General features: G+C 39.1%; 3 protein-coding genes across 14 annotated transcripts; 1 reads left to right on the top strand and 2 right to left on the bottom strand.

The window, feature by feature from the left end:
• Positions 1–52: 52 nt before the first annotated feature.
• Positions 53–6,574, bottom strand: LOC135160643 (clavesin-2-like). 3 transcript variants are annotated; one of them, XM_064117406.1, is made up of 6 exons: positions 6,329–6,574; positions 2,719–2,886; positions 2,374–2,578; positions 1,810–1,933; positions 1,518–1,730; positions 53–1,361 (listed from the first exon to the last, which is right to left on the bottom strand). In XM_064117406.1, exons 2-6 carry the CDS (start codon positions 2,876–2,878, stop codon positions 705–707), a joined length of 1,359 nt encoding a protein of 452 aa, XP_063973476.1. In that variant the 5' UTR covers positions 2,879–2,886; positions 6,329–6,574; the 3' UTR covers positions 53–704. The 3 variants fall into 3 exon arrangements, with proteins under 3 accessions (XP_063973476.1, XP_063973477.1, XP_063973475.1); XM_064117407.1 differs by having other exon boundaries at positions 6,424–6,565; XM_064117405.1 differs by lacking the exon at positions 6,329–6,574 and adding an exon at positions 3,318–3,339.
• Positions 6,575–7,541: 967 nt separating this feature from the next.
• LOC135160644 (androgen-induced gene 1 protein-like) lies at positions 7,542–20,122 on the top strand. Of its 10 annotated transcripts, none has more exons than XM_064117411.1 (7): positions 7,547–7,773; positions 9,349–9,657; positions 11,147–11,308; positions 16,945–17,082; positions 17,211–17,428; positions 17,655–17,806; positions 18,516–19,342. In XM_064117411.1, the coding sequence occupies exons 3-7, from the start codon at positions 11,153–11,155 to the stop codon at positions 18,578–18,580; spliced, it is 729 nt and encodes a 242-aa protein (XP_063973481.1). In that variant the 5' UTR covers positions 7,547–7,773; positions 9,349–9,657; positions 11,147–11,152; the 3' UTR covers positions 18,581–19,342. The 10 variants fall into 10 exon arrangements, 7 of the variants coding, with proteins under 7 accessions (XP_063973483.1, XP_063973481.1, XP_063973484.1 ...); XR_010298599.1 differs by lacking the exon at positions 18,516–19,342 and adding an exon at positions 19,403–20,122 and having other exon boundaries at positions 7,557–7,773; positions 17,655–17,923; XM_064117413.1 differs by lacking the exon at positions 9,349–9,657 and having other exon boundaries at positions 7,542–7,773.
• LOC135160639 (protein smoothened) lies at positions 19,942–24,407 on the bottom strand. The gene is made up of 4 exons (XM_064117397.1): positions 24,126–24,407; positions 22,879–23,756; positions 22,420–22,757; positions 19,942–22,222 (listed from the first exon to the last, which is right to left on the bottom strand). The coding sequence occupies exons 1-4, from the start codon at positions 24,144–24,146 to the stop codon at positions 20,523–20,525; spliced, it is 2,937 nt and encodes a 978-aa protein (XP_063973467.1). The 5' UTR covers positions 24,147–24,407; the 3' UTR covers positions 19,942–20,522.
• Between the last annotated feature and the right edge of the window lie 1,353 nt (positions 24,408–25,760).

Raw genomic sequence — 25,760 nt, 5'->3', positions numbered from 1 at the left:
CGAGGATTTTTATTCCTTGGATGGATCGTAGAGGGTAATTATCTCACTAATGTTGTTTTATTGGAATTTTTATTCTGCTTAATTGTTCATTGAAAAATCATACTCATATGAGGGTACTTTTCCTGCTGGTTAATGATTGTAACATTGAAGTTATGAGACGCAATGTCAGAGGCCTTTTCACAGCTGAGGAAATTCCTTATTAAAAATTCATTAAAGAAATCTCTCTGTAAAAATGCGGTTGACATTTTGTCCTGGAGTGACTCATGATCAAGATTCATGAGTCATCGACAGATGAGAATGAGGCAACTCATTATGTTTTACTACTTCAATTGCACGTGAAGGAAGCCTTGGAATTTGTGGGATGAGTTCCAGTTGTATCATCAGTTTTTGATCACAGAAGAATACCATAATAGTCTGTATTATTAATAATTATAAAGGTATGAAAAAATACGATAGAACATCCAACGTTTTTCAGAAAAAAAAAATCACCGAATTGAAATTTGGCCACGAGCTTCTGGAGGGATATTTTTCGTTAGAAAAAGTCAGAAACTTCATTTTTTGTCAATTTATCGCAGTCTGTTCCTTAAAAAACGTCAATTTTATCTACTTATTTTTCCACACGTCTGCACTGCAAGATTTTAACATGCGATTCATAATCTAAATAGTAAAAAAAGGAATTGATTGTCTCACTCCTCTCCTTCAACTCAAGTAATCAGATTCGTTTCCTCAGGCAATATGTCCTTGCTACCCTTTACCCTAACCCTCTCACCCCTGAGACTGTCCAGGGAGTTATCCCTGCTCTCCTCACTATCCAAATTATTCGAGATCATTTCAAACTCATTAGAATTTGTTTCGGAAGGTGGATCGAGACACTCGATGTCGGATTCTGACTGAATTCTCCTTGTGGTGACATTGTCCTCCCTATCACGATAGACTTTCACCCTCGAGTCGTTGTCCAGGATGGTCTCTGTCTCGCTGTCCATTTGATTCTTTTCTCTTCGCACATTTACCCTGCGATTGTCCACATTTTTGTTGTTCTCATCGTCTACCGATACGCTCGAGGATTTATGGATTGCATCGAGGGGTATCTCCACCCTGTCACTTTTACTTTCTCCCTCGATGGTGGCCTTGGTTCTAATTGCGTCCCCATTGTGTCTCTCTTTTACCTCTCCTTGTTTATCCGCTGAGTCTTTGTCTTTTTTTATAGCGGCCAACTCGGCCTCTTTCATTGCAGAATGAATGACCGGCTCTGCCCAGAGACCAGGGTTGAACGAGGGGCCTGTTCCACCGAGCTCCGCTGGTAGGATATCCGTTGGCAGGTGCTCGTGAAGAGTACTCAAATTATTTCCATGAAGATAGATCTGAAGACGAAGAATAATACCCCAATTTCCCATTAATGACTTTAGAAAATTTGTGAGAAAGATCATACTTAAATTTTTACCGTACCATAAAGTCGGTGGACAATAAATAATTGTTTTACAATTAATTAAACAAGGGGCAGGTAATAATAAATTTACCTTGTGACGTGTTTTTTCATCGAGGAAGGGCTTCACCAACGCCAGTGTGGCTTGAACATAGAGCGGGGCTGAGAGAAAATGAATGCCCTTGAATCTCGCTGGAAATCGTCCCCGAAGTGCTCCTATCAAATTACGAAGAGCCGCTGCACCAAGTGCACTTCCTTGACGTAGTGTGAAGTTACACCAGTCAACCACAATCACAAATCCACATTGCTGGATAATAAAATAATTTCCACCATGAATTTTCTAATTACGAAAATAACAGGTTCTCGCACTTTACAATGCCAATTACCTGATTACGTGGGTCTTGGATAAGAGTTTCGAGAACTAGGAAAATTGCACGTTGTACTGACAGTGCGGGCACTGCTATGGGGTCCCATTGAGAAGCCAACATAACGAGAACACACCTCCCCTTTCTGGAAGTCATTGAGCTCTCATTAGGTATTAAATCGAGGAGACGTGGACGTCAAGTAATTCTTGTGATCAATCATTTGATTTAATGAAATTTTGACTTTAGAATCTGCGGAGAATTTATTACTCCAGAGATGGGGGGAATTTTATGGGCGGAAGCTATATTAATCCGGAAGCAGATAATAATTTTCTACTGTGAATCGCAATTGTTCATTCGCAGAGACAGAACTGTTTGAAATTTACTAGAATTTCAAGTTCTTTAATCAGGGACTTTGTGAAATCAATTTAGATAATTCAATAAATAATTTTTCCTCGTCATGAACGAACCCAGGGCCACTTTGCTGGCCCCCTGGGGCCCGATTTTCAACATCGGTCTAAAAAATAATTCTTGTATTGTGATCTCAGGCCGATAAATATTACTGAAGGAAAAAAAAATGATTCTCACTTATCGCGAGCAGGAAGAACCCCCGGAATTCCCGCCCTGAGAGCCCTCTGCAGTGCTGGATCCCTAGCAGTGAGGTTTCCAAAAATATCTTGACGATGTGCCACCTGCGCCTGATAAGCTCCAATCAGGGCAGCGGCCTGCTCAGTCCGGTACTTCCGGGCCAACAGGAAGCGCGTTATGTATTCGTCGTTACACTGCTTCAGGTCTGAGCGCATGGCAATGATAAAATTATTATACAGATAGTGGTAATGGTAAAGGATTCACGTACAGGAGGCAGGATATACACACTTGAGAAATCATGAACGTGCTGGGGATATTAATTTTATTCCGACACGAAATGCTTACCTACACCTGGCATTTCTCGGAGAATAGCGCGAACGGTTTTTATTGCGAGCTTTTTGTCTTTTGCTTGGAGACGAGCCTCTTCGTGGTAGAGACTTCGGGCCAGTTCTGTGCTTCCATGTCCCCGGGTTGGGTCCCACATGTATTCACAATATTCCGACATTTTTTTATCTGGAATTAAAAAAAAACAATGGAAATTCGGGGAGCGACGGGGAGACCATTTACCCTGCGCTAATAAATATTATAGACTGGAAAATTCTGAGGTGTTTGAGTTGGAGAATTTCAGGAGCAACAATTTGATTTTTGTAGTTATTTAACGCTCTATGAACAATTGCAAAAGTTGAACGCAAAATGGGAAAATCCGGCACATGATAAAGCAAACAGCGTCGCCCCAAAAACTTATCTCCTTCGACAAACATTTCCACATGATTTTATGGCTTTCCTGACAATGCACTTGTTATCAAATAGATCAGAGAAAGGAATTGCGGAAAATTATATCGATGAGTCCATTGTTTTTTTTTTATGCGAATGAATCATGAAAACTCGGTGAAAGCTATGATACGAAGAACAAAGAGATTCAATGAAGCGGTGCGGTAGAATACCTCTCATTGTCCACACTTTGGGATCGAGATATCCCCTCCGAAGCACCTTCAAGGTATCCTGGTAATACGTTCACGGATGAGTCACCACAACTCGTCCGAACGGAATCTCAAAACTAGTCTGAGGTATGAGAAAGATTTTTTTTTCAGTGAAATAAAAAGAGAACCGTTACTCCGAGGCTTCGACAGTTTCGCTTCTCTCGAATGGAGTGGAATATTTTTCACGGGATTTTGAAGAATCGAGGGGCCTCTCGGGGCCTGTTATTACGTCGGAGGGCATCTTATTGTTTTTAATGAATTTTATGGTTGAGAAAAAATTTCGAGGAAAGAAAAATTCAGGAAGGACTATTAGGCGATTCGCTTGAACAACTATCGAGGTCGAGTACTTTTCGATTTTTTTTCTCTTTCTGGGAAATTATTTTTAAACGACGCGTTGGAAGCGGATGCAACTTCATTTTGGATTTTTCCATTCGCCTCAACGAAACAATTTTCTTGAGGCTCCAGGCATTCTCAATAAATTAATTGCGTAGAACTTTATTTTCAATTCCTCCATTCGCTTTGGCAATTGCGTCGGAAATTAATGAGTCTCCGGTAGTGGTGTTTGTGGCGACTGATAAATCATCCTCAAAGGATCTGCAATGTCAGAGAGATGCTCCTGTCTTCAGCGGAAAATAAATTCCATTTTGTTTGAAATTTCACGTCAAGAGGCTTCAGATGAGTCTTAGAAGTCTCGGATCGTGGTCTTGACCTCCTCAAGTCATTTAATTTTTGCATCGACGATGCAGTACTGATAAGAACAAGAATTTTCTCTTGGCACTGTATTTTCACGCTTATTTCTAGTGAGACTTAAGTAGCAAACCGACGTCGGTGGATTTCTTGCGTCGGCTGGATATGAATCTAGTGTACGAAAGTTTGCGAATTCGATCCCAAGTGGCGCATAATTTTTTGCCGATATGCCGGCATAGATTTCCTGTGGTTTCCTACGCTCCTACTATATTCTACAGCAGTGGGAAACCACTGGAAAAAATCATTACCCACGAAGGAAAAAAATCAAAATATATTAACAAGGGAAAACGAATTTATTTTAATAAATCTACCAAAATTAACGTGTCGTAAAAATTTTAACGTGAGATCTACACATCTTTCGCACCAAATCCATGGAAAATTTTCACATCCACAACAATAATAATTCCAGTCCTGATATCTGAATTTTTCCTGCCCACTTTCCTGCAATAATGTGGTTTTTTTTTTATCCCCGATGCGAACTTTTTGTCTAATAAAACCTGAACGCGAAACTAATATCTATAATATCTATCCGTTTCCCTCAAACCTGTCTCCGCAGTACAATAAAACAGCAGGAACCGAAGAGAAAGCCATATACGGTGGGTCTTATCGTTGAAAAATAAACGAAATGAAAAAAAGGATCGCCGAGTGACTCAGCCGCAACGCGAATGTTATATCCACTTGCGCATTTATTACAACACCATTTCTGGCGAAGCCCTTCCCAATGCCTCTACGCTCTCCTGCGGCTATCAATTCCCCTGATTACATAATTTATACATTTATACCTGCACGCTCTCGTTTCCACAAACCAATGCCCCCGGATTCACAACGAATTATTAAATAATAATTCGACCAGCGAAACGCCTTCCAAGAACACTTCGCGATTATTTAAAAATGGGAAGTGAAACGATTGTGGCGGAATCGGGGGGAAAAAAAATTGAGGGCAGAATATTTTATTTCATAATAAATGGAGAAAACCCGGCAATTGATACTTTGGGGCAACTGGTGGCCACTGTTCCATGTTTGAAAACGGAAGTGACGATGTATTGATCGTTCCACAAACATTTTCAACCTTGGTGGAGTTTATTTGAATGGTTGGATGAAATGGACATGTACAGGTATCATCGACAGGTTGTTGTCACCTCTACCACTCCGGGAATGACTTGCATGAGTCAGTGCAAAATTCTGGGGAGTTATATTTGTTCCTGGGGGAGAAACGAGTTTTTTATTTGCTGGTGAAACCGAGGACTTTTGAGAAATACAAAAAATTGGGGAAATTTTTTTCGAGGTCCTTAGATTGTTTAATTATTTTATTTGTTACTAATTCTTCATCATTAGGACAGTCAAGGAAAGAACCTACAGCTAGTCGAGGCAGAACAATCCAATTGCATTAGAATTTTTATTTGAATTCAGTTGTAAAGGTGATTTATCCATTTTCACGATTTTCCTTTCTCCTGACGTTCCGTATCATTTTTTTATTAAGATATAGAACTTCTTTGGAATAACAATATATCCACTGCTGCAGTTTAACTAATATTCAAATGATTCAGAATTTTCCTGTCTTCTAATTTCTTTACTGCGGGAATCGCCGAGGTCCGACTTAAAACATTTTTTTCACTTGAAGTGAGTGGGTTTTGTTGCTTAATTAAATTTTTTTACGCAATTGCGTCGTGAATTTTTACGATACTAACATAATTCAGTTTCAGAACTAGAAGAAAATATAGTAGATAAATATGTAATTCAAGTGAAATATAAATATGAATGCACCAGGAAATGAGAGTCGCCAGTGATATTTCCCGCTATAAATAAATCACGAAGATAGTTGAAAAACAGAACCCAATTTCTATCCTCGATAAACTATTGATTCCCCAGCGTTAAAAATGCTATCAACCAGTGGGGGAAATAAAAATTCAATAGTTATTCTGGCGCAAGACCTTGAGGATTAAAAGGCCTGAACATGTGACCCCCCCAGTGCTCACCACGAACCCACACCGGTTTTTTGTTGCATTACGTGCACATTTGTTTCCTTTGTCATCGCCCGTTAACAATAAATGTTTAGGGAAGACAATTAACAGCAACGAACAATGACACATTAACGTAATCGTTCACATTGCGGCATGGAAAAACAGAAAAAAAAACACGTCACCGATCATTTTTTAATCGCAAAACGTAAAAGCGAATGATGCGAATGAATCATTAATTCGGATTTCAAAAACAAGACAATAACTGACCATTAAATTGAAAAATCGCAGTTGTTCGCCAGTGAAGAGTTGAAAATTTTAATTTTTCCCCTTCGTCCTGATGTGCGTCTGCGTTGTTCTATTACCTAAGTATTGTATTGCTTGAATCCCGTATTAGATAACTGTTATAACTTCAGCACTTAGTTTTATCCTCACGTTTTATCAGATATAACACCGGCACATTGCAAGTAGTTGTGTCCGCGCACATAAGTTTACAGCGACTGATGCGAGTAGCGCGGAGTGACCGCCACGAAACCCACCACCACTTCCACGGACTATATTCATGACGGTGCATTGTATAAAAACGTAACATAATATGCGAGGAAAATGTGCACATAATGGCTGATGGATGAAAATTATATTAATTGGAAAAGTCGCTTTCTTCGGATTTTTCCGTTCCCTCAGAGGAATCGCTGACAGCGCTGTAGCCACTTGCATTTTTGCAACTTTTGATTTTTCTTAATTCACCTCATCACGATACTCCATAGGGTAGCCTACGATATACGTGTGCTGCAAAATTCTCCTTCAATCCTTCACTAATGAATCCAGGGAATTAAGTTGAAAACCCGATGAAATCAGTTGAATAAATCTCGTTCGATTTATTGAACTGGAGTTGAGCGAGAATTACGTATGACAGGAGAAAATGACGTGTAAAACAACCATTCGAAAGCAAATTGCTGCTTTATTAGCAAAAGTAATTATCCCATATGCCATACAAGAGTCAATTTCCACTTGTTTGCATAAATTTTTTATTCATTGTTGGATTTTTACCGCTTTTTAATGATTAAATCAACGAGAGGAGCGTAAGTGCTGCGATTCGTATAAAAAATCAACATCTGGAGACTTTTATTTATATCGAACATCCACAACATTTTTCTGACCAACATTTCCGGTCGTTTGCATTACAAAAGTTGAAAAAAAAATAATAATAACTTGAACATTGATTATTGCATTGAATTGAATACGATAGGGAGCAGAATTAAATCGATGGAGTTAATTACGAATGTTTTTATTGTCGATTTAATCAATCGTTGATTGCAGGTCACGAATATCCTGTGGTTTCGGGTTCCTGGAGGCTCCACCAGAGGACGCTAGAGATTCTAAAAACTATCCGCGGCAAAGTGAAACTATGGTACCTGCACAGGTGTCGGCAACGCTGTTATATCGGGAGAGCAGGTACTGCAATTTGACATTTGTTGCTCCTTCATTTTTTTCGGTTATTATTCGTACTGAAGTGATGAATAAACATTTTGCGAGATTGCGAGTGAAGGCTGAGGATGGGGAGAGCAATTCTAAGGCGGTAATTGATTCAATTGGGGCGTAATTGGTGGCGTGAAGTGGTGAAGAAGAAGAAGTGGAAACGTTTGAAGTTTGTTTTGCGAATATCGTGAAAATTATTGCATTTTGGGAAATTCGGAAGACGACGGGTGATAGAGGTGAGATAATTGTTGATAGAAAATTATTTTTTATGAATTTTTGCAGGTCCATTCATTTAGAAGTTGATGGGATGGTAAATTGAGAGGTGAGTCAATGGTGCAGTAGGTAAGGACGATTCAGGGCGGACAAAATGCAATTTTTTCAGGTTTTCTTTAATTCAGTTGCTGAATGATTTTTTTTGAGAACAAGGACATTATTATGGAGTAAAGAAAGACCTTGGAAAAAATATCGCAATATTTATTGCATGAGGAGAGCTTTATAAAAAAATCAATAATCAATAGGACAATTTGATCAAATTAATTTCAGCATTTTCTTAATTTTTGGATGTTCTTAGAAATTTATTCATCAATCTATTTATTCTGGTTGTAGTGCAATTGAAATTTGAAGAACAGAAATTATTTTTTTTTTTCAATTGATTTATCGTATTCTGCCACTTCAATTTCGGAATATTTTACATACGTCCTTTTGTTGTTTAATTCATATTATCAAGAACTATGCAGAGCTCGGGACTAGTTGATGATGTAATGATCGCATGCATTGATGTTTTGTTCTCATCAGCTCAAGAATAGAAACCGCAGATAATATTTCATAATCGGATTTCTTCGTCTCAGCTCGGGTATGATAGTTCAATGTCAACTCGAGTGATTATTATCCTTTTATTTTTGCACGAATTGGCATGTGAAGAATGTTCCTAGTGCATTTTTATAACTCAACGAAAAGGGTTCAATTTTTTTGCACTTAAAATGCCTCCGCAAAAAATATTTTCGTCCAAATTCTGGAACAATTATATCTGATCCCAAAACAATGATTTACTATTTTTCTTTCATCACGTTCTGCAAATTCATTTCCGGCTGCAGATTCAAGCAATCGGACTCATCATTGGTTTCTGCATGTCATCCTTATGACCATCGCACTAGAAATATTGTAATCTCATGGTCACAATTGATTTTCCACCAGCGACACCCCACACTCGACATTGAACTTCGCATCGCGGAGTCGCGTCGCACAGTGGGTTGACTCCCTGTCGTCCTTGGAATTGGCTTAAAGTCAGCATTTTTCTCGGCCCCCTGAGAATTCCAGAGCCCGCGAATCCCCACTAAGAATTCCCATTAAATTTCACTGGTATTTCTAATGACAAGTCTATCAGTTTTTGGACCCATCGCCGCTCAAACTATATCACTTCCTCATGCGCATCAAACTAGACTATTTTCCCCTAAAAAAATATCTACAAACATGAACTCAAAGGTCTCCTGAATTTCCTCGAAGGAATCTCCATTACTCCCCCCGTGCTCCCAAAAAAATTCACTAAAAATTTATTTCTCAAAATTAAATAGAAATTTCTTCTCGAGAATATTGAAAAACCCTGACAGAAACCCCCTAAAATCATCGACCCCAACAAGGCTCCCATTTTTGCATAAAATTGCATTCAAATCTGCCCACCAAACCACCAAAACAAAAATATCTATCGAAATTTGTTAAATTCAAATCAAATGAATATTCCGACTTCTTCACACCCACACGTGTAGATTATCCCGTCGTCCACATCTATGATGATCATCTCTGATTATCCGCAGATGTAAAGAATCCGACAATTCGCGCTTCCGTTGTCATCAGCGATAAATATCGTGTCGATAAGAACAAGCTCGTGATAACACGCGGAATGCCACCGTAGAATACCGAAGCGGGGCGCTGAAACCCACCACGATAAAGGCAAGATTCATCCACAAATGGGGGAGTTTCAGCCTTGGCTCAGTTGTCGTTCCGGCCTCGTCACGGTTTCGTCGATCCTGCGGCATCACAACGGTCTACCTCGTCATTAATTAAAATCCAGAGGAGCCATTTACCTCTGGCTGAAATACAGTGACCCCTTCCCGCATCTCAAGGTGAGCTGACTTTATCTGGCATTTCATATTTCGGGGAGTCTGGGACTCTCCGGGGCTGTCATTTTTTTTTTCGTAAGCTCAGGAAGTACCTGAGACTGCACTCAAAGTCATCATCAACCATCCCAGTAATTAGGGAAATGGATTCCCAAAACACGCAGTCGCGGTTTAATTATTATTAATTTTTACTCAGTGTTGGGCCTAATCGTTTACTCAGCGACGTGATTTGCTTATCTGTAGTGTGTTTGTTCAATGCTGGTGAAGCACTTGTCAACTCATTCAACATAACGATTAAAAACGTATTCGTTAGTTATGGTAATTACACGGGAGCATTTAGCGCTGAATATATTGAAAATTCGCTGTTTTTCTGGATTTAATTAATTTTTTCAACGGAAGGATTAAATATTATTTCCTCGGACAGGAGTATTCACGCTATGAGAGTCCTGGAATGACACGAAATACGCATAAATTGTAAATTGTTTGATTACAGTAATAAATGTAAAATTCATATAAAATGAATGTAAAATTTTAGATCAGGAATTCTTCAAACTTGCTCACACAAATGATAGTCATTAAGAAAACATTAACCGAGACTTCCACGTGCAACTTGTGTAGAAAAAGTTCATTGAAATATTTTTCAAAAATATTTAGAATAAACAGAATAGATCGATTGTCAAGGGAATGACTTGCAATAAAATTACCCAATTTGTTACGTGAATTTCCTCTGGAAATTTCTTATCTAAAATCCGTTATCCCCGCAACGTCTCATTGACCTAAACCAATCGCTGAACTGTCCGTCTGGAGGGCGAAGGTGAATCGCGAAAAGTATAAAAATGGAAGAAATAAAGCGATTGGAACACGCACGCGACCTATCAGAGGCTGACGAGTGAGCAATCGAACGCATCAGTTCGCTAACCAACGCAAAGGGTGGCAGACGTTTGGTGAGTGCCCATGGGAGCTGGTGAATCAAATTGGGACTCGTTATAACATTCGAGGGGCATTACTATGCGTGTAATATGCTGGGTGGAGGAAGAGTCAAGATATTCGCACTGAAAACCGGTTTCCCATGAGGCAAACGTCAAGGTTTCAGAGGAACAAGTTCATTCAAACGCAAGTGGTTGCAGATCGTGTGTAATCAGACGGCCGATTATGAGTTCTATTCCCTCGCAGATAAATATTTACCGCCGTTTCTATTTATTTACGCAATAAGTGGGGTATAAAAAGGCAAGATCAGAGCTCAGAAAATAAAAACTGATCTGAATAAAAGGAGATAAAAAATTATTTAAATGAATAGACGGGAGATGAGCTCTGGCACTCGCCGGAAGACAATTTTTTACTAATAAATTTGCAATGTCGAGTAATAAATGTGCCTCAGAGTCAGCAATATCGACTCAGCAATATAAAAACCCAGGAATATTTCTCATTTAATTAATGATTTTTTTATAGAGAGTACGTTTAAAATTAATAAAAAATACTTGTAATTTTATTGCAGATTAAAATGGGAATTCTATTGAATTTATTTCACCTCACGGCATTCACGGCCTACAGTTTCACATTGTACCAGGCAATGTTCAATCTGAACATACCGATATTGGCCCAACGGTTCAAAGACTTCGACCCGGGCCAGTTGAAGTACCTGACGATCTGGGGAGTGGTGAGTACAACTGTCCAATCATTAACCCAATAATAAATCATCTCTCAATACTCCCGTACATTTCCTGACACTTGGACGTGTCCACTTTCAACGAAAGATCCCTGAAAACATAATTTATATCATGTAACGGGTAATCAATTGTGCAATGACTTTTCTCCCCTACGACCCACCGACTCATCCACCCGGGCCCGGTGTATATTATTATGAATCCCCCTTTGATCGTTGTGCAACAACAAATTCAGACTTATATAACGTGATAATAACAGTCGCATGAGGCTGGGTAATTTATCTGTAACAGTGTACATTCAGTTTCATGAAACTTCGGGGAGTAATTGAAGAGAAAATCTTGATTATTGAGAATTTAATTTTGAGGGGATCGCGGCCGAGTGATTAATGTTCGTTGAGAGTATCTAATTAAAAATAAAATATTGCAATGATAATGTCTTCATCTCTTGTCACACCAGCGTCATGTTGGTTCATCGTTGTCATAAATCAATGTACGACCAGCACAAGCCCAATATTGAACGAGTACTCCAAACAAAAGGAGCGATGCCCATTGTCAACCCTTGGATAATCAATACACGGCATTGAATAAGCCCGAGGTCGTGTCACTCCAATTCTCTCGATCCCGAAGAATTCCCCCGTCAATAAAATATGCGCATAAAACATAAGTGTCAATAAATGTCGTCGTTCCTGGGTAATTAGAGAAACAGTTCAGCGGCGATTGAAAGCATGAGTAATAAAGGGGGGTCCTATTGAGCTTTTATTTTAAATTCGATTTGTTCTGGGGATTGGAGGGATGAGATTCGCAGATTATCTAGATGTCGAACTCGATGAAAATGGACAAAATCAATTATTCTATAGAGAACAGCGATAGTACCCGAAATTCAATTTGATTTTCCATGAAAATTCTTCGAGTTTAACATTTTTCTTGTTCGATTCGTCGATACAATTTCCATGACAACCACATAAAAATTCATTGTCTGAGAAATTTGTGTACTCGATTTTCAACGAAATTAAATTTTTATAGCGAAAGTGAAAAATAATCAGATTCAAAAACTTAATAAATTTTTATGAAGGAGTTTCTGGTACAAATTGCCCGCTGAGTAGTTATGGAATTTCTTAATTTCTCGACCAAATTCATTAGTGAGTGTCATTAGGCTGCCGCGCACGCCGCAGCATCTCATCCCCCACCCGAAGACGTTTATGTACTCTGTCAGCTGTCTCCAGCTGGTGCTCATGCCACTCGCGTCTCGTCGGGTTCTTCAGTAAGTCAAGTGTATTCAGTCGAGTCGCGTCAATACTCCGAGAGATTTCGAATCATCTCCTGGACTTTTGTCACTGAAAAGTCCGGAAAAAACGCGATCGGGCTTATCGTGTGTGCGGTTCGCGGTTTTTTGCAGTGATAATTTTAAATAAAAATAGGTATATTTGCGAAATGCATTTGGGTTAATAGTCAGCATCGCGCGCCAACCCGGAAGCACATAGCATACGCGATACAATTGTATCAGGCGAGGACACGCCCACAAAAACTCACGCCGGTCCTCTCAGGTTACCCGAAAATCATAGGGTTCAGTAGGTTATGTGTAACGGGAATTAGGCGCCGTTGGTAGGGAACAGGAGATGCTCTGATAGATTTTTTTTCGGGTGTTTTGGTGCAGTGGTTTTTAGTGGGTGATTTCTAGCACAGGAGACCCAGAGTATTCAGAAGTATTATGTAACTAGGGGGTAGTTCAATGAGAATTAATTTTTTGGGGCGTTTTTGTCAAGTTTAATTTACGTTTTCATTCATATTCAACATTTATATTGAATGGGAACGAGAGTTATGTCACTTTGATTGACCGATAATGTCCGTACGCGGAGAGAAATTTTTTTGAAAAATTACGTGTCTGTTCCGTAATCTTTCAGTCAAAATAATATTCAGTCAAAATTACGGATCAGGCGCATAATTGTTCAGATAATTATTTTTCTGTTGGTGTATTTACTGATCGCCAACACACGCAACACAATTTTTTGTCTGAACAAGACTGCAGTGTCACCACTGGGATCATCATTGCGAAAAACGACAGTTTTTCTTCATCTTTTTGTAAAATTTTCATAAAAATTTCTGGAAGTGTTGTCAGAAATATAGGACTATGTCATTTTAACAGAACGAGAATTTGTCGTAACCGACTAGGTGCACTTTTTTAAACCCATAATAAATTTTTTTATTGTTCTCGACGTATGCGGATGGAATAATTCAGTGGGAAGACCTTGTGAATTGTTTATCGAACGTTTCTAGCAGTTTCCAATCGACTCAGTTGACATGTTTAACCTGAAAAATGTTATGGAGGCGATTTTTTAGGAATATTTTCTTTCAAGAAATTGAAAGAGATAGCGAGGCGACGCTTTTTAGCTTTCGAAATATTTTCGAAACGACCTCAGGTGAAACTGACGCATTTTCTTTCGCAACAACGCCAATGAAATGCTTTCAGAAAACCTAATAGTTACGAGGTTTATTCAATTATTGTGACACAACATGAGCCCCCAACATTGATTTTTTGTTTATTAAGTTACTGTAAAATCGAGCTCTAATTAAATGATGGCTTCACGATTTTAGAATAATCGATTTAGACCGAATACCTGGGGAATCCTGTCAAAGCAAAATCATAAGGCACAATATCATTCTGAGAATCAAATTTCAAATTATTTGTCGTGATTGAATAAATTTTCTTGAAGTAGGTCTTCTTAATGTTATCACTCTTCGTGGTATTCTTTTGTTCCCGACGGGCGGAACCACTTTCCCAGTGATTAGATTCACGTGCTTAGATTGTGACATTCGTGTATAGAAACAATGCAAAAGTAGGAGTTGTCCATGAAAAATGTAAATTTCCTTTTGTGCATCGCAATCCGTGGTTTTCTAGCCACACGATTCACCTTAAAAAATGGTGACTCTAATTCTAATATTCGTGGACGAGTCTCTTTATTTCTAATTCGAATTCTTCTGATGAGCTAGTCGTCAGTCTAATGATAAAAAAATTCCTGGAGTCTGGGTCACGCGGCCGAGCGATTAATGGAATTCAATTTCTTTTAAGTGATCAAGCGGGAAAGGGCGAGAACTTTTATCAACTACTTTTCAATTCAGTAAAAAAAATTATATCCAATTATTGCAATTCATTAGCTCCTGTGGAAGAAGTGAAGCCAATTAACCTCACAATTGAAGAAAGAATGTGAGGGCTTTTGATCATTTTTTTCAACTTTTCAAAATTATTTTGTCTGGTTACACCCAACGGCTCATGTACAGGTGACTCATTCCATTTGAAACCAAAAATACCCCGTGTTTTTAAAGCTCAAACCGTCGACCCTTTTTACCCAATCGATCCCGGCAGAAGCAGCCTGATAAGTTTAGAGAGAAAGTTGAACACATTTGCAGAAGCCAACGACCGATCGACCACTCGACCGAGTCCAGATATACATTAGGTCGATCTCTTCCCACACACCGTCACCCTTTTTATCTCTCTGTCAAATGAATCAGAGCATCTCCCAGATCGATTACTCAATTACTCCCCGCGTTTTTCGATTCTCAATCGATTAATTGCAGACACCGGAGTGAAATAAAAATAGAGAAGACACAACGGCGAATAATCGAATAAAATCGGCAACATGAGACAGCCTCTACTGATTGGATTTCACGCTATAGCATGCGCACAATTCGCCTTCGCTGTTTATTATGACTTCACATTTACCAATGTACCCATCACCGTCGCCAGGATGCACGGAGCCTACGGGGGGAAGTTCAAATTCCTCACGTTCTGGGATGCGGTTTGTACCTCAATGATTTTTAATTTATTGAATAGGGTAAATGCCAAGGAAAGCGCGAAACGTGTTTCGGTGAATGTCAATGAAGCGTCAATCAAACTCCACTTACAAACATTTTTTTCCACCAAAGATCGATTAGAGATCTTCAGAGGAATCATCGAAGGATCTTCAAAAAGTCTTTTTGGTGATAAAAAAAATCTTTGGAACATTTTCGGGGGATAATTTTTGCTCGGAAAAATTTTTGGAAGAGATTTTCTGACGATATTTGCCAAAGTAATATTCTAGACCCTTTAATTGGGAGAGTAATGTATGAACAATCACGGACTGATGCATTTCCCGCATACCAGGTGACCAACCTAGGGTTGAAGAGTGTCACTAATTCGTTGGGCAGTCATGTGTGTAAAGAAAATTTCTATTTACGTTGGAATATAGCGTCAGATAACGATTGTCTATGGGTTCTATTGTCATAAAATGAATTTTGCAAGGAAGACAGATTTTTAGCATTTACTGCATATAGTGTACTGTGTCACATTACTTTCAAAACAGGAAGCGAGAAGTTTCGCCATTTCTCTCTGAAAATCCTGCCATAAAAATCAAATTCCACAATCACGTCGGGACAAAAAAAATTTAATTACCTTCGCACATGTGTCACACATGGGTCACTCCGAATTCCTTTTACCGCGTGAATTTTCCCTCACGCTCTACATTTCCCAACAGATTCGGTCTGGCCATTACCGGTTCCAATAATTTCCTATCAGTCTGACAAAATGCAATCAGTCCAAAGACTGTATGTTGTCAATTTTCTGGTGCCACTGGATTTACCCAAAAGTACCATATAAATTTTTTGTAGCCATTGCATATTTTTATTTTTTTGTTAGACCCATTTCTCCCCCAAATATTAATGAAATAATGTGGAGACTTGATTCTACTCGATTCTCTCCAACCAATCCATCACTCAGTTCATTGACAATCGTTGTAAAAAAACAACCAAATTTTCCACATATTCCGGTGCTCAGGTCGGTGGTTCGACAACTTCGATTTTATGTAGAAGGACTGCCAGTTTATGTAACGAGTGAAGTGAAAACTTAACTCAAACGAAACTCACGTGAAGGGAAGACACAGAACACTAGCAATTACTCTAATGATAAAATACGAGCAGCAAGTTGTTTGAATTTATGGAGTTTCTGTAATCCGCACTAATGGCCAGAGGAATCATTCTCTTGAGGTGTATCCCAGGATAATACCACCTAAAGTTAAATCCTGTGTTATCGAAATTATCAGCACTTCCAGGCGAATAGTCAGAATTAATGCTGAGCACGAAATTACTCCAATTACTGGGAAAAATAATTCTTTAATTCTAAATTAACGAACGATTCCTCACACATCAAATTTATCGGGCACCTTCCACATGATTTTTATTGCCCAGCATCCCCGATGCCTTGACCGAGGCCATTCCGTAATTTCTGTCAACGTCAGAGGATCATAACAGTAGGATCCTACATCCTGATGGGATTGAATAACGAGTAATTTAAACTTTCTACAAAGTCCGACTACATCGTGAGAGCGCGAAGTTATTTCCAGACGATTATTCCGAACAAAGATAAATATCGATTTCCCCCTTTTTGAAGCGTAATGTCAAGAGTTATTCAATAGAGTGGGTGCACCAAGCCCACCAGAGTCAATCAATTGGCTACTATCACGTATGAAAAAATTTCCTTAATAAAAACATTGACAGTGCCTTTTTTATCAGTACTCAACTTCCCCAGCGATATTTCCTGATATTACCTAAACGATTTTCCGAAATAATAGTACTTCTACTGTGATTCTTTGTGTTGCAGATAGTGCAGTCTTTGTTCTTCTTCCTCTGCATCCTGAATGATCTCTATGGGTCGCATAAAGTTCAGCCGAAGAAAGCCCCGATCTTGAGACGCATCAAAGATTATTTCCATGCAGCGTTCAGCTTTCCACTTGCTATGGTAAGTTCCATTTTCAGATAATTGAGTATAAATATTAACATTTGCTGACCTTCTCATACTAAATATAAAATTGAAGTGGTGAGAAAAAATGGAGTTTGATGGAAAATATATTTGTTATTATGTTGCAGTTTGTAGGCGTTACGTTCTGGTCACTGATGTTCGTTGACCGTGAATTAGTGCTACCAAAAGCCCTCGATCCGTACTTCCCATGGTGGTTGAATCATCTCATGCATACCATGATTATGGTTACAACAGTTATTGAAATGCTTGTTGCCCCGAGACAGTACCCAAGGAGATCGCACGGCCTCGGAGGACTTGGAGTTCTCATGCTTTCGTATTTAGTCTGGTAAGACGATTCCCCAAAAATTAGATTAATAATAAAACTCCGTAGAATAAATATTAATTGCGAAATTCCAATAGAACCTACGGAAACTTAATTAAGGTCCACTAGAAACTCCCTGGATTTTTTTCCGAATTTTCAGTGATTTTCTATGGTCTTTTGAATTCTTTAAAAAATGCTTTAAAATTTTTTGCAATTTTTTAATACTCATAAATATTATTTGTATGCTCAGGCTTCACTTCATCTACTACAAGAGTGGCATTTGGGTGTACCCAGTGCTGGAGGTCCTCTCAATCCCCCTGAGGATCGTTTTTCACATCACTTTGTTCTTCTTCTGTTGTTTGCTCTACTTCGTCGGAGAGTACTTTGATCATCTTCTCTGGGGTAACGAACAATCTAAACAACTGAAAAGCCATTCGAAAACCAAGTAGCCACGTCAGTTATCACCGAAAGGTGACGGCAACGTGGGCTCTCCTCTCATCGGTGGTGGAATTGGTGGTGGTGAATATCGATTTTATTTTCATATTGAAAAATCGTGATAATTTTATGGTTCTCGAGCACTCATTCAACTTTCGATGAATTAATATCATCGTTCAGTTGGTCTTTATCACGTTTTACTAATTGAACGCTTTGAATGGAATGCAATTTAAATATTCAAAATAGAGAAGCAGATTCTAAAATTAGTTATATTATATTTGCATTCTATGAATTTCCTCCCACGGAATAATGTTTAAATAGTAAAACGAAATATCCAACACTGACTTCCAGCTTTATCGATGCAAATAAATAAATACTAATGAGTTTATAAAAATAATTATCTCAGCTTAATTATTCAAAATCGTATTAACTCGTGGCGGCGATGAAGTAACATGTGAATCATTGACAACTGACGACCATAAAATTAACAAAAAATTCCTTCCAATTTGCTTTATTAGTGCTTCATTACTAGAAAAAGCATGCGTTGATTAGAAAATTTCCTCGATCTCATTTCACTTAATTCAATGCGAGCACGAAAGCGCATTAATCAAAGGCACATTACTAAGCACAAATCGGTATTAACTAGAGAATTTATCCATCAATATTTGGGATGTAGGGAAGAGAAAACTAGCAGAGGATAGTGACGAGGAATTTAAAACGCAAAAAAATCGCCGATGGTGAGCAACCAAATGGCTTACTCGAGATAACTACCGGCTTAAAACTTCGCCAAGGAAATTGCCTTAATCAGTTCAATAAATCTCTGCTTCGTTAAGGGATTTTTGCCGGCTCTAGTCTAATTATTAGCAGAGACGAGATTTAAAATTTAATGTCATCAGGGACTTGCATTCTATTAGGCGCCACTTTAAAGTTTATTGAGTGCACACTCGAGTGCCAAACTCATGTCATTGAACTCATTGTTGGATCACTTAGTGTCCTGCACGATGTACTGCTGCATTTTAGCCTTTTACCGATTTATAAAGTGCATTTTTTCGCATTCTTTTAATGCATTTATCAATGTTTTACAATTGCAAGTACTTGAATATGTAATAGATATCCACAGCTCTAGCTTTAGGATTTTAATTAATTCATTAGTAAAGTGGCGAATCGTAAGTGACTTGCGATTGCAAAGAGCACTTAATATTCAATCGTATATTTAGAAAATGGCTGATTATTTAACTCAGAAAATTACCAACAAAACATTCTGACCTTTCTTTCCAAATTATCCCCATGTCCCACTTTCTGAACATATTCTTCTGTTCCCGACCAATCTCAATGACTTTTGTAAATAGTATTAATTTTCTCGTTTGCCTAGCTGAACAAATACTCTGACATCTGTGTTCTGCGTACTTTCTGCCACACTTTAACGTTAATTATTTTACTCCTACATTCTTAAGTCAATGTTGTCATCATTGTTCGTCAATAAACACCTGTACATTAAACTCGCATGTGTCTTTTCCAATGTTACATAATACAAAAGAAATGTTTCTCACAATTTGTTTGCAGGTGCCATCAAAAGAACATCCAGTAAGACTAGTAAGAAGAAGAAAACCAAGTAAACAAGTCAATTGGCAATTTCAACTCGCCCGCGAAATTCACTTGTTGAAGTATTAAATCAATCAATTTCTTTTTAAATACTATAATTTCATGATCGAGTGGAGTCGATCAGTGATAGATTCCAGAGAGTTTTATAATTTTTTGTACCCATTTTTCATCCTGAAACTAGCGTTAAGCGATGATTAGGGAGATTGTTAAATCAAACACTAATGATAACAGTAGGATGCATATAGATAATGTGAAAAGTAAAATAGATTAAAGTTTCCTCGGGTATTAGGAAAGATTGTTGCCTTAGTTAGAGTAAAAAAAATGTGTTCACGGTGTAATAATGCAGAGAATGTGATGATTTTCTACTTAATAGGAGTCTTACTGTGCCTAGGTGAATGCTGCCACCACTAATGAATACTATTTAATTAGTGATGAATTTTTCAGGACAATTGTCCACTTTGAAATCATTTGGTCAAACAATTTAAGAAACAATAACGAAATAAGCGAGATTAATGGAATAGTTTATTTGAATCTCCAGTTACAAATTTAACGAATTCCAGGTGCATTCCACAAATCGACAAATATTTAAAAGTCGAATCGAAAATTGGTAAAAAATTATTCTGACAAACGTCATGTATTGCATTGTCTTAAAAATAATAAAAATTACAAACTACATGTAAATATACTCTTCAGTATCGTTGTCGTATCAAACGAATTCATTGACATGTCAGTCTTAAAATATATCTTCTCATTAACTAATGTTCTTAACGTGCGATAGAACAATAATATTTGGCCGAGTAGAGTTTCAATTAAATATGTCATGGAATTAATGAGTATTCTCGTAAGTCTTAAGTACAAATATGTAGAAAATATTGCCCAAAGGGAGTTAAAAAATTATTCAATCTCAAAAATTGTTGTGAGGTATCTAGAAACCATAGTAAAATACTTGACTGGTTTCAGGAGCAGCCTTAACGTTGCAAAAAACGTTAAAAAACATAAACATCCGTCTTCTTTTCCACTTCTCATTTTTCCCATACCCAATCGCTACTTCCCTGGGTATTTTGCGTATAAAATAGGACCATTAAACATTCTTCGACTCCTTCTTCTTCCCCTCTTTCGAGGGTCTCGGTGCCGGTATTGGACTAACCCCCGAGACCTTTTCAACCCTTCGAGTGCCTTTATTCAACTGCGGAGAGATCTGAGTGCCCTTTGAACTGCAATTCCTACTGCTGATAATCTCATCAATACTCTGCTTCAACTCCTCCATCTCCAGCACATCTAGTGGCAACGATGTCTGGGTTGCCATCTCCCTAGCATTACTCTGGCCATCTCCAATCATGAGTCGTCCGAGCTCCGGGCAATGAGACGTCAAGCTCGACGCCAAGTCCCCAATCACAGGTTTACTATGGCTCTCCTTCTCATTGTCCCTCCTAACGATCTCCTTGGACTCCTGAATCAACTGCTTGAGCACCGTCTCATCCTGAATCACGTATTTCCCCTTCCTGCTTTCCTTGCACTTCCTTCCACTGTCGTGAGAGTAACTCTTCGAGGATTTATCGCTGCTCTTGCTCCTCTCTTGCCCCTCAGGCTCAATCATCTTGGTCCCCTCATCAGGCTCGCTCTCTTCACTCTCACTCTCACGATTCTTCTCGACGACCCCAGCCTCCACATCCCGATTATTGCCCCCCTTCTCCTCACTGCTGGCCCCCTCGTCGTCACTGGCACTCTGTCCCCCAAACAAAAAAGGCATCAGCATCCCCATCTCCTTTCCGTCTATGATCTTGGATCCCAGTGTCTCTCCATTCAATCCCACTGTCGCCGATCTTCTCTTCATATTGGGCACGTGAGTCCCACCGATAGTCAATGCTGACAGGATTTGGGCACCCAACTGACTCTCCTGTGACGTCGTACTGCCCCTCCTCAACAAATGCCCTGACTTCGTTGATCTGGACTTACTGAATTCCCTCCTTCGTTTTCCACGTCTCGACCGATGCCCAGACGATGATGCAACCTTTCTCGTCGTCTTCAATTCCGCGAATTGCACGCCATAAGATATCTGAGAGTCCAGGGAGTTTCTTCTGGACTCGACGGAGAATCTCCTCACACTTATGCTAATCTCTGAATCAACAGAATTTCTCCTATAACTCGATGATGATCCTGTGTTATTGCCAACAAGAGCTCCCCTTCGAGTTACAAATTTAGGAAGGGCTGCTGCCCACGTCGAGCTGAAGTCCTGTGATGCCGCTGAATTAAGATCGAAGTTCATACCCACTGGGTCCTCGTGGGTGTGATGGAAACTGATGGACAAACGTCCTGCATTATTAAACGTCTTCCTCTTGGCGAAAGCCTGAGCAATTACTTTGTGCTTCTTCAGTTTAACTGGCTCCTCGGTCTCATTGTGAAATGTCCTCCTCAAGAACCGTGTCCAGGTGTCCACGGTGGAGCCTGTCCACACCCACGAGGACATCAGAATGCCAGCAAAGAAGTGCGCCAACAGGTGGAGCTGGAGTTTTGCGATGCTTGGACGAGAATCCATGGTACACTGATTGGTACCCTGGTATTTTGTCAAGATCGAACACCACATGTAGTCACGAAAACTCTTGGACCATTTATCGGAGTTGACGAAGTCATGGATATGGCAGTAGATTGTTATTATCACTGATACGTAGATGAAGAGGGTGAAGAGACCTATGCGGATTATTGTCTCCCGAATTTTTGCACTCGCGCGCTCATGAACTATGTCCTGGCTGCTTATCTTCATGCCGATCAGGGTGATCAGCGCTGTGGAGACGTTGAGTTGATTATTGAGAGAATATGAAAATATTTCAATAAATTTAAAATGGAAGGAAAACCTATTAGAAAATATTTTCGCAGTATTTAAACTTACAAATAATCATCCAAGTATTTCGTGAGCATGAAACAATTGAGGAAAGAGTATTAGAATCAGAAGAAATTGATCACTTTGCCTGGTTGATTACCTCGAGATATGAAGTACCCAGCAGTTAGTGACCCACATGTCAGTGGCAATAGCACCAACAACCCTCTGGCCATGGGTTCATGGGTGACATAACAAATTCCTGTGACACTGTTACCGTCGATCTTGGTAAATGCAAAAGTGAGGACAGTCAGGACGAATGGAATTGACCAAGCGAGGAGATGAAAATACGAATTCTTCTTGTCGATTTTGTCACGAATTTTTCCGAGGGCTCGGAAACTGACGTGCCAGGCGTATGTCAGAATGACGAACCAGACGAGTGCTGCCATTGAGAAGTAGTAGACCATTATGAATACTGCTGCACAGGAGATATTTTCTCCACTGCAAGGATACATTTAATTTTTAAGTTGATAAAGATAACTTCGAAATTATCAGTTCGAAAATGCTCTCATCTTCATAATTCCCGTGAAAAAGATCCAGCTATTTTCTAAAACAAAGTTACCTGGGCTCTCCGATCCTGGGTGTTCCATCCTTCCTGCAGACAATGACATCCCTGCTGCCAGGAGTGAATTGTACAAGCCAACCAATGCAAGACACCAAGAAGCAGCCATTGATATGGAAGATGATAGCTGCTGGGTACTTACTGGCAGATCTCCAATCAATGAAGAAAGTCACCATCGTGAACATGTTGAAAAATATGCATATGCCAGCAGCCCAAGCAATGAACGAGTGAATCTGGGCGAGTTCGTCAGGTAGAAACATGGGATCATTACATGGGATTCTGCAGCCATCGATTCCATCGAAGGACTCATCAGTGCCACTGACCGATGAGCTGACACTCACCAAAGGGCTCAAGCACTTGCCAGGAGTTCCAAATTTAACATCCCTAAAGTCATTCTTGCACTGAGGGGAGAAAATTTTCTCATTCTCGCATCTTAGGAAGTCCGGCCAAACGGTGCTGTTCATGACAATGCCACAGGGTTTCAGAATTTTCTTGCAGGTGTCTGGAGAGGGCAGATCCAGAAGATTATTCGAGCATTTGGGCATGAAGACTGCGCATAACAGTGGCTGGACCACTGTCCAACATTTTGGAATGTACTTCAGGCTCTCCAGCATCGTCAAAGTCTCGTTTATCTTGTCCTGGGAGTGATTATCGGGGAGAAGGTCCAGGGATGTCTGCTCGTAGGTCAGAGGGGTCCCCAGACATGTCCTGTACTCCAGGGAAACACATTTTGATGGCCTCCGACAGCTGGAGTCCGTCAGACTCAGACTTAACTCCTTCCAGGTTCCATTATCGTTGTTGTCGGTTACGATGAAATTGCGGGATAACTCGGATGCTACTTCGTTGGAGATTATTAAAATGCAGAAGTAAAAAGCAGTCTGCGAATATTAATGAGAGAATGGAAGTCATGGGTCATTTTTTCATGTGGCAATGTTTAAAAAAAAATTTAACTATTTATAATTTTGTAACTGACTCAAAAATACAGACGAATACAAAATTAAATCTATTTGTTTTGACACATGCTGTGCTTCGCAAATCCATTTATGAGTCATGATCATCTAAAAAGTACCCCTTTTGCCCCACCCCTTTTATAATTGGGCACCATACTTAATTCGCAATCAAAATCAAATGTCAACACATTTTTTTTACATTTCCAAACAGGTGTGTTGTAAGGTTAGGATCCAAAAAAAAAACAGAAATCAAAATACAGTAATTGTGAAAGTCATGAGGATTGTTTATTTACATACCTTAGTGTGGAGTAATGTCATTGTTCAGCCGGGGAATTTTGCAATAATCGTGAATGAGGTAGTGAAGCCACGGCCGAGCGTCTATACCCCTCTTCCTGTCGACAAAGCGTCGTACACATCGTCTTTAGGGCCTTGGCAGCATCGTATCCAGCTTACAGAACTACCCAGAGGACCACACAAGCGTTTAGAACGTCTCCGGGCCACCCACGATGTACCCCTCATTATTGCAGCCCCCACTTCCACCCTGGGCTATTCGGAAATACTTTACCCCAATGTACTTAGCCATGGGGAAGTTGCAAATACTAAAACTAACGAATGCACATGATTGTAGATCGTTAGTACATTATTGTACATGTGTTAATTTTATTTGTAGCCCCGTGGATAATTTACCCAACAGGTGATTAATTTTTGCAACATAAACAGATTATGTTGTTGGTGGTAGGTTTGTACCCGTTTGTACAGAGGTTTAAATGCTTCGTTAGTTTCTCATTTATTTTTAAATAAACAATATGAGTAGTGACCTCTCTGTGCCACCGCTGGAACCCTGATGTCTGTAAAAGGTATTCGTACAAAATTAAATAAATTCTCACGAATAATATTTGATTAAGCAATGATTGATCAATGATAACCATTTTGATTCGTAAATAAATTATTTGGAGATTAAAAAACAATAATTTCAGAAAAATAAACATAAACATTTTATATGTCAGAACACGTGGCACGAGATTTTCACTCAACAGGTTTGTCCTGCTCACCCGGATCGGGAGTTTTCTACCTGCAGGGGCCTCCGCCGGTAAAGTCAGGATGTGGGTTCGAAGCTGAGTTAGACGATAGAGCGCTCGCATAAATGTTGAAAACAATTGGAAAGAAATTTTATCGCCATCAAGAGAAAAAATAAATGATGAGGTATTGAAACAATTAATTATTTAGTAATTATCAAATTTTTTTTAATTTTAAAAATACCTCACGCCCTTCAATTGATAAAAGCTTTTATCTTCAGATTAAAAAAAAAAAGAGTAAAAAAATGATGGGAAAAGTTCTATTGTATCTCTTAGATTCCGAGACATCCATTAAACAATTTCCAGAACTCAAAATCGATTTTTTGCAATTTATAGCTTCGCCACTGAATTTCAACTAGTTGGAAAACTTCAATAATTAACTTTTCGCTCCGGCAAAGCGAAAGGAAGAATTCTGAGAAAGAAAATAACACGATGCAATCATGAATTTTCCTCGTTACAGTTGAACTCAGTGTTAAACATGAAAATCATAAAATATACCGTATGTCAATCCACGCAACGAGCAATATCTCCGATTCTCCAGCCAAAAAAAGTAGTTAAAAGATCATGTTCATTATCCGATCGAAGTAAGTGCATTCCCGCAGTGGTTTACGTGACTCTAATACATTGGATATGCAACGAGCTACATGAATAATAAAGAAATAAAAACCTCAATACTACTTTCGTTGAAATCTCCTCGATACTCAGTTGTGACGTTAAAAAAAAATAGATACAGAAGACACAGCGTATCACGCAAGGGCTGAAACTCCTCTTTGGCCTCCTTCAATCTCCCCATCACGTGTAAGTAAGCACTCGGGTTTCCCTTCCCAGTATCGATTGGTAATTACAAGTAAGGTAC

This window comes from Diachasmimorpha longicaudata, chromosome 3 (genome assembly GCF_034640455.1).
Source record: "Diachasmimorpha longicaudata isolate KC_UGA_2023 chromosome 3, iyDiaLong2, whole genome shotgun sequence".
Classification (NCBI taxonomy): Eukaryota; Metazoa; Arthropoda; class Insecta; order Hymenoptera; family Braconidae; genus Diachasmimorpha; species Diachasmimorpha longicaudata.
This window is presented reverse-complemented; position numbering and strand designations above follow the sequence as displayed.

What these genes read in the sequence shown, in the direction of transcription:
- LOC135160644 (XM_064117408.1), top strand. Translation starts at nt 14,951, where the DNA reads ATGAGACAGCCTCTACTGATTGGATTTCACGCTATAGCATGCGCACAA. An exon ending in TCCTCACGTTCTGGGATGCG is followed by an intron (nt 15,110 to 16,944) that starts GTTTGTACCTCA and finishes TTTGTGTTGCAG; the next exon opens with ATAGTGCAGTCTTTGTTCTT. An exon ending in TCAGCTTTCCACTTGCTATG is followed by an intron (nt 17,083 to 17,210) that starts GTAAGTTCCATT and finishes ATTATGTTGCAG; the next exon opens with TTTGTAGGCGTTACGTTCTG.
- LOC135160643 (XM_064117405.1), bottom strand. An exon ending in CCGAGAAATGCCAGGTGTAG is followed by an intron (nt 2,579 to 2,718) that starts GTAAGCATTTCG and finishes CCATGCGCTCAG; the next exon opens with ACCTGAAGCAGTGTAACGAC. An exon ending in GTTCTTCCTGCTCGCGATAA is followed by an intron (nt 1,934 to 2,373) that starts GTGAGAATCATT and finishes AATGACTTCCAG; the next exon opens with AAAGGGGAGGTGTGTTCTCG.
- LOC135160639 (XM_064117397.1), bottom strand. Translation starts at nt 24,146, where the DNA reads ATGACATTACTCCACACTAAG. An exon ending in TGACATTACTCCACACTAAG is followed by an intron (nt 23,757 to 24,125) that starts GTATGTAAATAA and finishes TAATATTCGCAG; the next exon opens with ACTGCTTTTTACTTCTGCAT. An exon ending in TGGGTACTTCATATCTCGAG is followed by an intron (nt 22,223 to 22,419) that starts GTAATCAACCAG and finishes ACGTCTCCACAG; the next exon opens with CGCTGATCACCCTGATCGGC.